The 15,928-nt window shown below is 41.7% G+C and overlaps 1 protein-coding gene across 1 annotated transcript in view; it reads left to right on the top strand.

Annotated features, from left to right (window-relative positions):
- Window positions 1–15,928, top strand: part of SLC15A4 (solute carrier family 15 member 4) — a 72,770-nt gene that overhangs the window by 19,708 nt on the left and 37,134 nt on the right. The window contains exons 2-4 of the mRNA XM_054996954.1: window positions 2,343–2,638; window positions 4,938–5,109; window positions 6,227–6,304. Coding sequence (XP_054852929.1) covers window positions 2,343–2,638; window positions 4,938–5,109; window positions 6,227–6,304 — 546 coding nt within the window. The remainder of the gene's footprint in view (window positions 1–2,342; window positions 2,639–4,937; window positions 5,110–6,226; window positions 6,305–15,928) is intronic.

Below are 15,928 nucleotides of genomic sequence, written 5' to 3' on the forward strand. Positions count from 1 at the left end.
GCTTTTGGTCATCCCGTGGTTTTGAACAGAGGAAGTAATTGTCTGATAAAGAGGGCTCCATCAGAGAATTGAGATATTCTCCAGCTGGTATTCAACCCACTGACAGATAAGGCAGATAATAGAGACCAATTCCTCAGCCTTAAAATTGCAGAACGCTCCAAGGTCACTTTGGGCAAAGCTACATAAGATGCTAAAATTTTTTGACTGGAATTCCAGGCATGGTGTTTATCCCTCGAAGCACTTATGGGGAGGGGGAAAGTTACTTAAATCTTCTGCTATCTGCACGGTTTCCTAGTTGAAAACGTCTCCTCTACCGCTTTTAAGAATAGTAGTTATGCACAATCTATGTTCTGTCTTTGATTAACCTCCTTCAAAGCAACTTCGGAAGGACATTTTCAATAGGAAAATAGGCACTAGGAGGGAAGAATTACCCCACCTTTCTTCTAGCACTATAGTCCTGATTCTTCCCTCCCCAACGTGATTTTTCAGAGTCAAATAGCGCATCTGGATTTCTAATCCCAGCACTCTAGAGTCATGTGTAGTGTAATGTACCCTGTTCAGAAATGGAGCTAAACAGCCATTTACGCTAACCAGAGATTAAGATGAAACCCTAATTTAAGATTTCAGGTGTATTGTAGGGAAAACTGTGGTGTAGAGAGGCAAGAAAAGGATTTACTCTCTTGGATTTACTCTCTCACAATAAAATTGGTTAGTCTTAAAGGTGCTACTGGACTCTTTTTGATTTCTCTTGGAATGTGTACTATGAAGATTTTTATGTAAGGCAGTCTACAGCAGTAAAGAATGATAATTCCTGCGTATGCTCATAAGCAAAGATGTGCAATGTGTTTTCAAGCATATGCTTATTGTTTAAGTGTGACTAATTTTGCTCCGCAATTAATGTGCTATAACATATGTGATAATACACAAATGAAGATTTAATGTTTTCAACAATATAAAGTTTGATCCAAATGTGTTGCTAGCCCCATTTTGACTGTGTGAGGCTGCTGGGTTTGTTCCAAACTATACACTTTTATGTTGTTTGCCGCAGAAATTGTGCTTTCTATTTTCACCTTTTATTTTTACCTACCAGATGGCAAAAACTAAGATACATATGCTATGGTAGCACAGAGTTCAGCAATTTACAGTGCTCTCTCTCTTTCCGTCTCTTTAATGCTGGGTATATTTGCAATTTTGTTTTTAGAAAATAAAGGCATTTATAGTCTAGAATTTTATAAAAATGGCAGATAGTTTTTTGGGGGAAAGGAAATTAGTGCATATATTTCACTTTCCCTCCATATTTCTGTCTGTCTCCCCCTTCCCCATCTGAAAAAATGTCTGGGTTTTTTTTCTTCTAATGGCTTCAAAATTTCCAGAAATTTTAAGTTTACTTTTCTGCAAGATGTTCGAAACTATCTTCTGGGCCTTAATAAGGACAAGAATTGCAGCTGTCTGCTAGCTTTACAAAACTATTGAGGTTGCCAGTTGCTGTTTTATAATAATAATAATAATAATAACATTCGATTTATATACCGCCCTTCAGGACAACTTAATGCCCACTCAGAGCGGTTTACAAAGTGTTATTATTACCCCACAACAATCACCCTGTGAGGTGGATGGGGCTAAGAGAGCTCAAGAGAACTGTGACTCGCCCAAGGTGACCCAGCTGGCTTTGTGGAGGAGTGGGGAATCAAACCCGGCTCTCCAGATTAGAGTCCCGTGCTCTTAACCACTATACCAAACTGGATCATCTCTGTACTTCCATGGATCACATTTGAATTCTGGATAATGACATTTCAGCCTGTGCTTTGTGCCCTTTGGTCCTTCCATTGGCAGCTCCCCTGCCCCTACCTTTGTATGTCTGTCTGTCTGGTCAGGAACCACTGAATGTGTCCAATTCCAGAATAAAAATTCATTACGCTTTAAGGTGCCGTAAGATGCCTGCATAGTTTGGTCTCCTTTTGTTTTCCATCACTTCAATGAAATAAGCTGGTTTGTATTTTGGTTTGTGGCCATCTCTAATGCTTACATCATATTTGTGAATAGGACTGGATTGTAGCAGTTTCTCTCAACACAGAGGTACATATTCACTGATACCCTCCATTTCCCTGTTTTTAGATTTTGTACCCTATAAATAAACAAGTGGTTCTTTGCTCATTTCCTAATTGAATGGGATGAGGAATCCAAGGTCCTGCATAGATTTCAAGGGACTTCAGGGTGTTCTTTTTAGCACCCCTTTGAACATGCATGGGCCTGCAGATGTGTTTATGCATTATATTGGTTGAGCATTTCCTTTTGGAGACAGTTAATGACTTGTTTCTCTCTTTTTTGTAAATTTCTTGCAGGTCAAAGATCGAGGCCCCGAAGCCACCCGTCGTTTTTTTAATTGGTTTTACTGGAGCATTAACTTGGGTGCCATCTTCTCCCTGGGGGGCGTTGCATATATCCAGCAGAATGTTAATTTCATCATAGGCTATATCATTCCGACTGTCTGCATCGGGGTCTCCTTTGTTGTCTTCCTGTGTGGCCAGAGTTTCTTCATCACGAAACCTCCCGATGGCAGTGCCTTCACAGACATGTTTAAGATTCTGGCTTACTCATGTTGCTCCAGAAAAAGGCCCAGGGAACACATCAGCAATGGGTGAGTTGCAACGTTAACCATTGGGAATCAAGCCTGTTCATCTCTATGTAGGGCTTTCTTGTTCCTTGGTAGAGCAGTTGCCTTAAAGACTTTCCAAACCTGTAAGCTGTAGTTATATTTCAGGAAATAACAATACAATAACAATAATATTAGATTTATATACCGTCCTTCAGGACAACTTAACGCCCACTCAGCGCGGTTTACAAAGTGTGTCATTATTATCCTCATGACAATCACCCTGTGAGGTGGGTGGGGCTGAGAGAGCTCTGAGAGAGCTGTGACAGACCCAAGGTCACCAAAGCTGGCTTCACGTGGAGGAGTGGGGAATCAGACCTGGCTCTCCAGATTAGAGTCCTGCCGCTCTTAACCACTACAACAAATTGGCTCTCCAGTACATCACTACATCTCTGGTACATCAGAGCCATGTGACAGGTAAGAGGGAAGCCAAAGTAATGACATTCCTATCAAGGCAGGAATTGTGGGCAATGGTTAAGAGACTGAGCAGTCATCCAGGAGGTTCCTGACTCAAATTCTGCTTCATACTCACCAAGGGGCCATAGGCAAGCCAACTTCTTTCACTCCTCCATCTGCCATAAGGGGATAAAAATACTAGGCTTACATTACAGGGCTGCTGTGAGGATGCGTGTTTTGAGGAGGTGTGTGTGTGTTTGCAGTGTGTGTCTGTGTGCTTGCAGGGGCCTTGTCAGAATGCATTGGGCAGCAGCTACAAGAATGTCCCCCAGTGCTCCACTTTGCCACATCCTTTTAAGGGAGAAAATAAAGGGGTGCCATTTGAGTGCAGCATTGAGGTTGGAGAACTGTTTCCTTGGAGATACCAGCCAGTGGGAAAAAAATCCTCCCTCTGTCTGCCCAGTTGCATCCCTTGATCTTTGACTGTGCGTTCTGTCTAGAGGTGGGCATGAACCGAAATATAAACCAAAGTTCATCATGAACGACACCCTTTTTTGTGGTTCGCAAACCGGTGGTTCATCAAAGGGCATTTCTGACAAACCGCAACGATTTTTAGGTCACTTTGTTTGGATTGTTTTTTGGTTTGTCACTGCAGGCAGCCTTGTGCCGATCAATCAGTTTTCTAGGCGGCGGGGAGCAGGATGGGCTTTCTGCAGACTTTCTGCTGCCCCGGAAGTGATGTATTCACAAACCAAACGAACTGCAATGAACCGGTTCGTGCCCATCTCTAGTTCTGTCTCTGGGTATCATGGTGCTTAAGTGTGACAGTGTTCAAAGCACGGGATAGAATGCTTGGAACCAGTTCTTGTGGAGATCGATGATGGTTCTGTCTCAGAAATATGGATTAGAGCACATTATACTAAGTGAAACACATGCATTCTAGTGAACTTTGTATGAACTTCAACGTAATTTTTTCTAGCATGTTTTTATAACTACACGGGTGCTCTTTCATCTTTGACAGCCAATTAAAAATAGTGGACAATATCCGATAAATGTTCTCTCATTGTTAAACTGGACCAATAATGATTGGCTCACTTAATTTTTCCTGTCATTTTTACTGATTTATATCTCTTATCTTGCGGCTGAACATAGTGTCACTTTTTAACTAGGTAGAATGTCAACTGCTTGAAAATACGAAGAATTAATTAAATCTCAAACCAATCATAGTTTATCTATGCTGTCACATGAAAAAGGTCTTAGATTTCTGCATAAGATAACATAAAAGTGCTAACGTAGATAGCAGATCAGAGTTTTGGCTGAAAGAAATCTCACGAAGATCTAGGTGAAAAACGTATTTTTGTAATGTGTGTTATGGGAACTTCAATGCATTTCATAGTAAATCTGATTGCTTTAAACTTTGATTTAATTGAGAAATGTTAGGAGGCTTAATTCTTGTTGCCTTTATCTGTCCCACCTTTGTAGGCTTTATCTTAATAAGCATTTCTATTTTGATACCTTGCTTTATTAAAAAGACTAGAGTTTATTTTAATAAAAGAAATCATTAAATTCTTAAGGAGGAGTCTTTGTGTCTTGGTGGGGAGAGCGCTGCAAGAAGAACCCGATAAATTTATTTTGTACTGACAAACAGTTTCTTTAAAAGGAGCCGAAAGCTGTTTTCAAGTCTCACTTGAAGGTCTGGATGCTGCTCAGAATAAAAGATAAAATCTTTACACTGAACAGTTGGAAGCCTTAATGAGACGAGGATAAGCATTCTGTTACAGTCCAAATGTTTTCATTTGCAAAACGGAGTGCATTATTGATCCCTCCCACGCGCTGCCTTTCCCTTCTCTTCTCTTTTGCCTCCAATGCTCTCTTGTTCTTCCGAAAGGGGCACCCAAGGGATACTTCAGCAGCCTCCTGTAAAGCAAAGCCTTTTTGAGACGGCCAAAGCATCTCGTGGAGGGCCTTTCAGAGAAGACAAAGTTGAAGATGTGAAGGCCCTCGTCAAGATCATCCCTGTCTTCCTGGCACTCATACCGTACTGGACTGTTTATTTTCAGGTTCGTGATGACAGCTAATCTTTTTTCTCTCCTGTATCCAACTAGTGTAGCGTACACCAGACTTTCACCCGCATGTCCTCAGTCTGTCCCTATTTCTCAGGGGCAATCATTTTCTGGGCCCTACTGAGAGCCAGTTTGGTGTAGGGGTTAAGAGCGCGGGACTCTAATCTGGAGAGGCGGGTTTGATTCCCCACTCCTCCACTTGAAGCCAGCTGGGTGACCTTGGGTCAGTCACAGCTGTCTCAGAGCTCTCTCAGCCCCACCCACCTCACAGGGTGTTTTGTTGTGGGGATTATAACACACTTTGTAAACCACTCTGAGTGGGCATTAAGTTGTCCTGAAGGGCGGTATATAAATCAAATGTTGTTGTTGTTGTTGTTGTTGTTGTTGTTGTTACCACCACTATCCTCTTTTGGTTCTTTAAGTTGATTTGGAGATCTCTTGTTAACATTTCTAGTGTGATCAGCTGCCTCCATGAGCTTTTCTAGAAACTGAGCATGTAACCATCAAATCGATCCATATCCTCTCTTGTTCACATGCATGTAGATCCATGAGCATGAACTATTAAGGTGCCACACAGCACTTGGCCAGTTTCCTCCCATGTACAGCCCAAGGCGTCCAGCTCTTTAGCTTCGGGCAATGAGCATTGCTTTTCAGCTGATGGGAGGGGGATCCCCCATCAGCTGAAAAAAAGCTGCAGGCTTTGAAAGAAGCAACATTGCTTTCAAACGCAGGTTTGCTCTTTTCAGCTGAGGGGAGAGGGAGGAGGGACCTCCCCCCTCCCCTCTGCTGAAAAGAGCAGCGGGGCATTTGAAAGCAGCAACACTTTTCTTCCGTGTATTTCTCCCTCATTGAGAGTGTCGCCACCTCTTTTCCCAGAAAAAAAGTCCTGGCAAGATGTAAATGAATGATTACTCATTGTTCTTTAAATGCAAATAGGAATGAAGATCCTATTTGTATCTGATGAAATGAACTTTGACTCCCATAAGCTTATACCATGGAAAATTTCACTGATGAAAATAGGAAGGGCTCGTGTCTTCTAATACGTGCCTGCTTCAAGGAGTGGATGTGGTAGGTTTGTCCTTACTAATATGGCTCAATGCTTCTTAAACTTCAGATGCAGACGACCTACGTCCTCCAAAGCCTGCACCTGAGAATTCCTCAGTTTTCAAACAGCACCTCGAACAGCCATACGGTAAGTGAGGAGAAGTGGATCTCTTTCTTGAAAGATCGGACCTCAGAGAGTCTTCTTGGATGATGGTTTCATGCGCTCAGGTCTGTTCTGTGCTACAGCATGTGTGGAGCTCTGTCCCCTTAATAATAAGAGGAATCCGGAGGGGGCTGGGTGGTGCCATTTCACAAGGGGCATTTGTCAGTCCCGTGCCCGCGGGCGTGTATTTCCCAGATAGCCAGCCCAAAGTATAGTACTAGCCTGTTCTGCTCCATTGAAATATAACCTGTTACTTCATCAATGGCTGCTTCTGAGACATTACAGAGCCCCAAGGCAGTTGAGGGTAAGCTGCAGGATTCCACAGAAGCAGGCAGGGAAACATTCCCTTCGTAGAGAAAAAGAGCTTTGCACATGCTCAAAGGTGCTCAGTTCAAGGTACCAAAATATCTGTAGACAAAGAATGACAGTTATCCATGGGATTATCACGATCAGAGCAGGGTGTCTCTCTCTGTGGCAGAAGCACATGTGCCCAAATACAGGAACCATCAGATTTGCGCCACTGGTAGGTAACTCCATGAGAAAATGCTGACCAGGGTACTTTATATCATTTTCTTGAAATTGTTGGTTGGCTGAATCTTACTTTAAAAATGAGACAGCATTGACAATTGTTTTTATTATTATTTATTTCCAGAACAAAGAGGGGTACAAAAAAAAAAAGAAGGGGGGATAACAGGGTCAGAGGAACAGTAAGATTTTGCACTATAAGAGTTGTTATAATAACATACAGAGTGCACAAAGCATACGTTAATCAAAGTTCATCAATATTACATCTCCTATTCCAAATCCCGTGTATCTTCTCAAACGAAATATGATCTTTTTCCTACATGGTATTCAATTTTAGATCAGCTAAAGGTCAAAACAAGCAATCTCCATGTACATTCTTTCTGCTATATTTTAATATGGTCTACTGCTTCTGTACAGATTATTTCTATTTAACTTAACTATTCTGCCAAAGTCCATATCATGCATTCTACCTCAACACTAATATTTAACCGATAGCATTTCCAATTGTTTTTATGTCACCTTTCCTCCTAGAAGTTCAGGTCAATGTACGTGGCTCTCCCTTCCTCGATTTTGTTAACACAAAAACCCTGTGCAGTAGGTTAAGCTAAGAGAGGGTGACTGATCAAAGGCCATGATGGTGATTTGAACCACGTTTCAGTCCAACGTTCTGACTGCTACACCAAACCCTGATACATGTTCCCTTCAGCCATGAACTTCATTGGGTGACCTTAGGTCAGTCATTTTCAGCCTAACCTACCTCAAAAGGTTGTTGTGGAGGATGGGGAGAACTATGTATACAGCCTCAGCTGACGTGACATGATAAAATGTGGCATGGGGTCATCTGATGCTGTCCCTGCGGAGATACAAGCAGTACTGAAGCAAGGGTTGGCCTGAGTAGGCCCAAAATGGCCACCTACCTGTTTATTCTCTAATAATCTGCCCAAGGGATGATGTTAGGGGTCCCATCCCCAGGTGGGAGTGGGAGATCCCCTGCTTCTGTTGCCTGCAGCAGTGAGAATTTTTTTTAAAACCTGCAGTGTCACATGTAGCCTCAGGTCACTTCCAGTAAAAAAAAAAAAAAGTGACTTGGGGTAGCTCTGGGAATCACTGGAAATTCTATGGTTTTGCCATAGAGGTTCCAGCAATTCTTAGACTCACTTATATCACTTTTTTTTAATCACAAGTGATGTGACACCACAGCTGACATCACGCTTCCCCCCATCCCCGCCCGCAGCCCTGGGAACCTTAGGTGGATTCCACGTTATGCCCATTTCTGCATGGAAAGTATTATCTTGCCCTTTCTCCGGGGCCATTCCCGCAAGACTGTTGAATGATTAATCGGTGCCACAGCAAGGCACGAACTCAGCCAAGCCACCAGGCCGCCGTCTCCTTAGTTCTTTTCTCTGACTGTGCCTCCAATCCTTTCTAATGCATTCTGCTTGCCTCTGTCACATGCTAATAACCTGAATCCATAATGTATGATGATTTTAATGCAGTATTTATAAATGAGGCTTTTAATCCAAAAGCTAACCTGTTCCATATTAACCAGCCAGCAGTTCTCGGTAATTTTGGAACTGCGTCACAAAAAGCAGCCTGCTTCGAGGAACGACATTTCCAAAAGGAACAGACAAATTCTTGCTGAGATCTTTGATTTTTTTTTTTTAAAAAAGGGATATGGGCCTCTAAGCTGCCATAAGCAACGGAACCAGTGCCTCCTCTTTATGTATAACGCCCACTTTTTCGTTTGTCTGGTCATTCCCTCTCTCTCAGCCCAACATCACAAGTAGAGCTGCCATATTGGTTTGGAGCTTCCAGGAAAGGGATGGAAAAGATCAGCGAGTCCCTCTGAGGCAAACAGAAGCTTCTCTAGACATCTTTCACCAAGCCCATTTCTCTTCTTCAGATAGGGTCTATGAATTGTTAGCATAAAAAACGTAGTACGTAAATAAGAACAGTTATTTTTAAGTTCAGAGCTTGAAACACTTTCCTTAAATAAGCTCTTCCTCAGAGGGGCAATCCTGAGTAGGCCAAAAATGGCCGCCTTCATGCTTAATTCTTTCATAATCATCACAAACTGAGAGCCAGTTTGGTGTAGTGGTTAAGAGCGTGGGACTCTAATACGGAGAGCCGAGTTTGATTCCCCACTCCTCCGTTTACAGCCAGCTGGGTGACCTTGAGTCAGTCACAGCTCTCTCAGGGCTCTCTCAGCCCCACCCACCTCACAGGGTGATTGTCGTGAGGATAATAATAACACTCTTTGTAAACCGCTTTGATTGGGCGTTAAGTTGTCCTGAAGGGCGGTATATAAATCAAATGTTGTTATTTGGCAGCTACTGGAAAAGGTTGTCTTGCTTCTGCTTATTCAACCCTCTTTTCCTGCCCCTTCTTTTTCTTTCTTCATAACTTATTGTACCCAATTGTCTTCTTTCAGCTTATCGTACCTCATAGCATTGGGAGGATAAAATGGAGGCTGGGAGAACTAAGCTGCTCTCAGTTCCTTGAGGGAAGAGGGGATTTTTTTTTAAAGAAAGAGTATTTAAATGATGCCTTTCTTTAAGGCTGCACCCAAGTCCATTTATAAAAACACAGATGCAATGGACAGCTGCAGTCTAAAACACTAAAAATATTCAGAACGAGATTTAAAACCAGGCATAAAATTCTAATTAAAAGTCCTTTATTTTTTTTTAAAAGTCTGAGATAGCCTACAATGTGGGGATTAAGTGTAATTGTGGGGCTGGGGGAGTTGGAAAGTTTGGGGGCAGTTTCTCGGGTGTGTCCTCACAAGATGTGAGCCCATACTTTGGGTTCCTGTAGAAGAGCTTCTGGAGACAATCTCAGAATATGGGCAACGTGTGGGTGGAAACGGGATACTTCGGACCCAAATCGTTGAGAGCTTTAAAGATGAAAGGCCAGCATTTGTATTGGGCCCAGAAGCAAACTGGGAGCCTCCATTTTTGTTACTGATAGCTTGTTCATTGCCAACTGCCCACAGAAGGAATGGAATTGCCAGCTTTCAGGTAGACCCCGGAGATGATCTGAAATTACAGCTCATCTCCAGACTATAGAGATCAGTTCCCCCAGAGAAAATGGCTGTTTTGGAAGGTGGACTTTATGGCGTTATACTCTGCTGAGGTCTCTCCGCTCCCCAAACATCGCCCTCCCTAGGCTCCATCCCGAAATCTCCAGGAATTTCCCAACCTGGAATTGTCAAATCTAGCAGAGGATCTTGCAGAGAGAACTGGAATTCCCAAGAAACAGCAATGCTGTTGAAAGCCCCACAAGAAAAACTTTTGTTAAGTAAGTAAAGCATTGCCACTCTCTCCCTGTGTTGCGTGACACTTCGGCCTGTTTCAGAATTCCTGGTGCGGCTCAGGGTCTCGGCCTACACATCGCAAACCTGAATGCTTAATTTATTATTTTTTTTTAAAAAAAGAATCCTCTTAAATCAAGGATCGCAGTGAAGTTCTCAAATATTAATTGAGCCCTCATGACTCGCCGGTCTGAACTCTTCCATGGGCTGCTGAGCTGTGCAAAACGGGGTAGCCTTCTTTCTTCCATCGAGAACTTGGCAAAGCTGACCCGTGCCATTGTCTTGTCAGGAGGAATTTTAATGAAGGAGAGACGATCATGCAGCATTAACTGTGTGGGTTTTTTTAAAGAGGGTCTAGCGTGCAAACGGACCTTTGTGCATGTACAAATATCTCTACCATAAACACTCTGCTTATGCGCTCTTGGCTCAGGAAGCTTAACCTATGATCTGCGACAATACTCTAATACTGTCGCAAATCGTTTTTTGCTCAGTGCTCCCAGCCGCTGCAGATGGCATGTTATGTTACTTTAATGAGTTGACCGCCTTGGGGAAAATGCACTCCTAATCTCACTCCCCTTCTTGAACTGCTTGGTTTGTGTGCAACAGGCGTTTAACGCTGGCAGTTTGCAGGCGCGTTTAGTGGACCTAATGGTGACACCAGTTCTCTTCCAAAGCTTGGGCAGCCTGCAGGAGATAGGAGATGCTGCCTTAAGTGCAGAGGGAAGGGGAGAGTTCAGAGGAGTTTTCTGTAGAGTCATAGATCCAGAGGAGTTAGCCGTGTTAGTCTGTAATAGCAAAAGAGTAAAGAGCCCAGTAGCACTTTTAAGACTAACCAACTTTATTGTAGCATAAGCTTTCGAGAGAGACAGCTCTCTTCATCAGATCTGACGAAGAGAGTTGTCGCTCTCGAAAGCTTATGCTACAATAAAGTTGGTTAGTCTTAAAGGTGCTACTGGACTCTTGTTGCATCTGACGAAGAGAGCGGTGGCTCTCAAAAGCTTATGCTACAATAAAGTTGGTTAGCCTTAAAGGTGCTACTGGACTCTTGTTGCATCTGACGAAGAGAGCGGTGGCTCTCAAAAGCTTATGCTACAATAAAGTTGGTTAGCCTTAAAGGTGCTACTGGACTCTTGTTGCATCTGACGAAGAGAGTTGTCGCTCTCGAAAGCTTATGCTACAATAAAGTTGGTTAGTCTTAAAGGTGCTACTGGACTCTACTATTTTGTAGAGTCGTAAAACATCCAGCTTGTCAGTAAAGATCTTCATCTTAGGTTTTGTTCTTCCCACCAAAGCAGGGCGATTAGAGATGGGAGCCTTCTCTTTGGCAGCAACCTACCTGTGGAACCGCCCCCCCCCCATTTTCCTGGCACCACCATTACTGGTTTTAGGTACCAGGCCAACACTTTTGTTTGCCAGGCTTTTTACTGAATTTTATTACCTTGCCCTGTTCTCTCCCCATTTTTATGCTTTTATGTCTGATTTTTATACTGATTTTATACCCTTTGTTTTACTGTTACTGTTCTAGTTATTGAGCTATTTTTGCTTATTATATTAAATGCCCTGCTGGATTGGACCCAAGGGTTGTCTGACTTTGATATTCTTTCCCTTCTGCTAGCAGACTACCACATGGTTCTGGAAGCTCATAATTAAAATGGGAAGAAAAATGGCATCCACCTGTCTGGCAAATGGACACTTGGCCTCTTAGCTATCAGATGCCGTCAAGGGCAAGATCTACTAGTATTAGTTTGTTAAAAACAAAACAAAACACCCAAGCTGGTTTACAGTTCTAAAGTACTCAGACGATGGGAAATAGCAACAGCAAAACAGCAGTAAGTCAGCAACATAAAAAACAACAAATAAAACAATACAACCGCTGTATCAGGCCCACTATATGATCAGATGAGATTAGGGGCTGCAGGAATCAGCAAAAACGAATCCTTGCCATGTGTCAAAAGCCTTCAAGAACAGATTGTCCCTCATATTTCTCTGGGAAGCCAGGAGAGAGAGCGTGCCAAACATATGTTGGTTAGTACAGTTTGCAGTTTGGGAGCAACAGCCAAGAAGGGTCCAGCACTCGAACACTGATTAATGCACGTTCTCCAGCAGTGCTCAAATCCTAGGAAGGTTGAAATGGGTGGAGGTGGCCTTCTTGTGCTCCTCCTACTTTATGGCTTGGAGATTCAACTTGCATATCCTGGATGGATTTTCAGTTCCTCAAGAACTCAGAAAAAGTGCAGAATGTGTCGCTGGGCACAGCATCCTGATAGCAAAGAATATCAGCTTTCTCTTAAGGCAAATTTCTAGTCCTTATGGCTGTGAAAAGAAAAAGTACTACTGACTTGGACCAAAAGTCCATCCATTTTAGCATCCTGTTTCCTTCCATGAGCTTGTGGAAGGCCACAAGCATGGGCAGACAGGCCAGTGTGTGCCTCTGGCATTGCCCCCTCCCTGGCAACTGTCATTCAGAGGTACACTGCCCCTGAATAAGAAGGCTCTATTTAGTCATCATGGCTAATGGCCATTCTTGGACCTCTCCTTTGTGAATTTATCTGGTCTTCTTTTAAAACCTTCCAAACGAATGACGCTCGCTACATTAGGTGGCACTGAGTTCCACAGGCTAATTACATGTTGTATGACAGGAGTGCTTTTCTTTTTTTTTTTGAAAAATTTTTTATTGGGTTAGAGTCCATTATTTTTACATTTACATTCAATTTTCCCCAATTTTCAATTTCTAACCCCCTCCCTTTCCCCCCCTTTTTTGACTTCCAACAGTTTTCCAACCCTTTGTCCCTTTTCCCTTACTTCTATTAGATTCCTCTATCTAAAACAAATATATATTTTCCATTATTCTAAGCAGTACATCTTAACTATTTTTAATATTATATACCCAAACTGTAAGTCTTTGTTTCCATCTTAAATAAACAATTTGTCCCATTTTCCATTTTTTAAGTATTTCTATATATCATAAACCATATAAATCTTACATTCATTTAAATCAAACAATTTGACTTATTCTCTATATATTACTCATTCTGTCTTTTTATAATAATTCTCTGTAGCTCTCATCACATAGTCAATCAATTTGACTCGTCTATACCTTCAGACATTCAGTTTGGTGCATTGTACAAATCTTGTCAAAGAAAGAAAATATTATTGGTTACTCAATCCTTCACTTTAATCCTTATAGTTAATTATTTTCTATCAATATTCTGTTTGTTAACCTATATATATCTATATATATGTCAATCTGTTAATCTAACTGCTTATAAATTCACATTTATCTCTTCTCCCCCCCGGTAAAGTCACCCCCCTCTACATTTTATTATACTTCAGTAGTTCTCAAACTGCCACAGTTTTCCTCCCACCTCCCATTTCTTCTCCAGATATTGTTTCAGCTTCTCCCAGTCTGTGTTAAACTGCCCTGAGTCCAGATTTCTCAGTTTTCTTGTCATCTTGTCCATTTCCGCCATATACAGCAATTTGTAGATCCAATCTTCGATAGTTGGCACTTCTTGTACTTTCCATTTTTGCGCATACAAAAGTCTAGCTGCTGCCGTCATGTAAAATATCAATGTCCTGTGATGAGCTGGAATTTCCTCCATTCCCAAGTTCAGTAGCAGGAGTTCTGGGTTCTTATTGATTTGAAATTGTAGAATTTCACTCATTTCTCTTATTATTACCCCCCAGTACTGCCTAGCTACCTCACACGACCACCACATATGATAGAGGGAGCCCTCATGCTTCCTACATTTCCAGCATTTATTAGAAGTGTTCAAATTCCCTAGCGCAATCTTCTTTGGTGTCATGTACCAACGATAGATCATTTTGTAGATGTTCTCTTTGATATTTGTACATGTCGTTGTCTTCATTGTAGTCTTCCACAAGTATTCCCATGCCTCCATTGTTATTTCTTTATTAAAATTTATAGCCCATTTCACCATTTGTGTTTTAACTGTCTCATCCTCGGTATACCATTTCAACAGTACCTGGTATACCTTGGATATTCTTTTCTTGTCCTCTTTAAGAAGGGTCTGCTCTAGTTCCGAATTCTCTGTTCGTATACCTCCCTTTACAGAGTCCGAGTTATACAAGTCTCTAACCTGTCTATACTGGAACCAATCGTAGTTAGGTGATAGTTCCTCTTGCGTCTTTATTTTAAGTTTAGCTGCTTCAGTTTTAGTTATTTCTTTATAAGTTAAACATTGTCGTTCGTTGTCAACAGCTCTCGGGTCTATCACCTCATATGGAACCACCCACCAAGGAGTTCCTTCTTGTAGATAATTTCTATACTTCTTCCAGATTGTGTATAGACTTCTCCGTAAAAAATGGTGCAGGAACATCGAGTTGACCTTTACTTTGTCGTACCATAGGTATGCATGCCATCCAAATATTTTCTTGTATCCCTCTAGGGCTAGTAATTTCTTGTTCCTTAGTGTCATCCACTCTTTCAACCAAACTAGGCAGATTGCATCGTGGTAAAGTCTCAGATTGGGCAGTTGCATTCCGCCTCTTTCCCTTGCATCTTGTAAAACTTTCATTTTCACTCGAGGCTTCTTGCCTGCCCATACAAAGTCTGAAATTTTCCTCTGCCATTTTTCAAATTGTTTAGAGTCTCTGATGATTGGTATTGTCTGTAGCAAAAACATCACTCTTGGTAACACATTCATTTTAACTGCTGCAATCCTACCCAACCATGACAGATTGAGCCTATTCCATTTAATCAAGTCTCTCTCTATCTGAGTCCATAGTTTTTCATAATTATTCTTGAATAAATCAATATTCTTAGCAGTCAGTTCAATTCCCAAGTATTTCACCTTACTTGTTACTTCACAGTCCGTTGTTTCCATTAACAATTGTTGTTTCTGCTTAGTCATATTTTTACATAATATCTTTGACTTCTTTTTGTTAATGTAGAAACCTGCCAAGTCTCCAAACTCCTTGATCTTGTCTATCACTTTTGGCATGTTCTCCAATGGGTCCTCTACAATTAACATTATATCGTCCGCAAATGCTCTGACCTTGTATGAATAGTCCTTTATTTTTATTCCTCGAATTTCCTCGTCCTGTCGTATTTGTATCATCAGGATCTCCAATACTAAAATGAACAACAGTGGAGACAACGGGCAACCTTGTCTTGTTCCTTTACTTATAATCAGTTTCTTAGTCAGTTCATCGTTCACCACAATTGCTGCAGTCTGGTCTCTGTAAATTTCCTTAATTGCTCTGATGAATCTTTCTCCTAATTGTAGCTTTTCCATAGTGGCAAACATAAAGTCCCAGTTTAAATTGTCAAATGCCTTTTCAGCGTCCACAAAGAAGAAACCAACCTCTTTATCACAACGCTTATCATAATATTCAATAGCATCAATCACTGTCCTTAAATTGTCTCTTATTTGTCTGTCTGGCAGAAAGCCTGCTTGTTCCTCCTCTATAACTTCCGAAAGCCACCCCTTCAGTCTCTCCGCCAGTATCTTCGCAAAAATTTTATAGTCATTGTTAAGTAACGATATAGGTATGTAATTTTTCACATTTGTCAAATCTTGGCCCTCTTTTGGGATCAATGATATGTTCGCTTCAGACCAAGTGTCTGGGATCCTTTGGTCCCTTAGAACTCCATTGATCACCTCCTTTAGGAATGGTGCCAGCTCATTGGCCATAGTCTTATAAAATTTAGCTGTAAGTCCATCTGGCCCTGGCGCCTTTCCTAGATTTGCAGATTGTATTGCCTTACTTATTTCCTCATCCGTTACCTCACTGTTCAATTTACTTCTCCA

The sequence above is a fragment of the Eublepharis macularius genome, chromosome 13, assembly GCF_028583425.1.
Source record: "Eublepharis macularius isolate TG4126 chromosome 13, MPM_Emac_v1.0, whole genome shotgun sequence".
In the NCBI taxonomy this organism is placed as follows: Eukaryota; Metazoa; Chordata; class Lepidosauria; order Squamata; family Eublepharidae; genus Eublepharis; species Eublepharis macularius.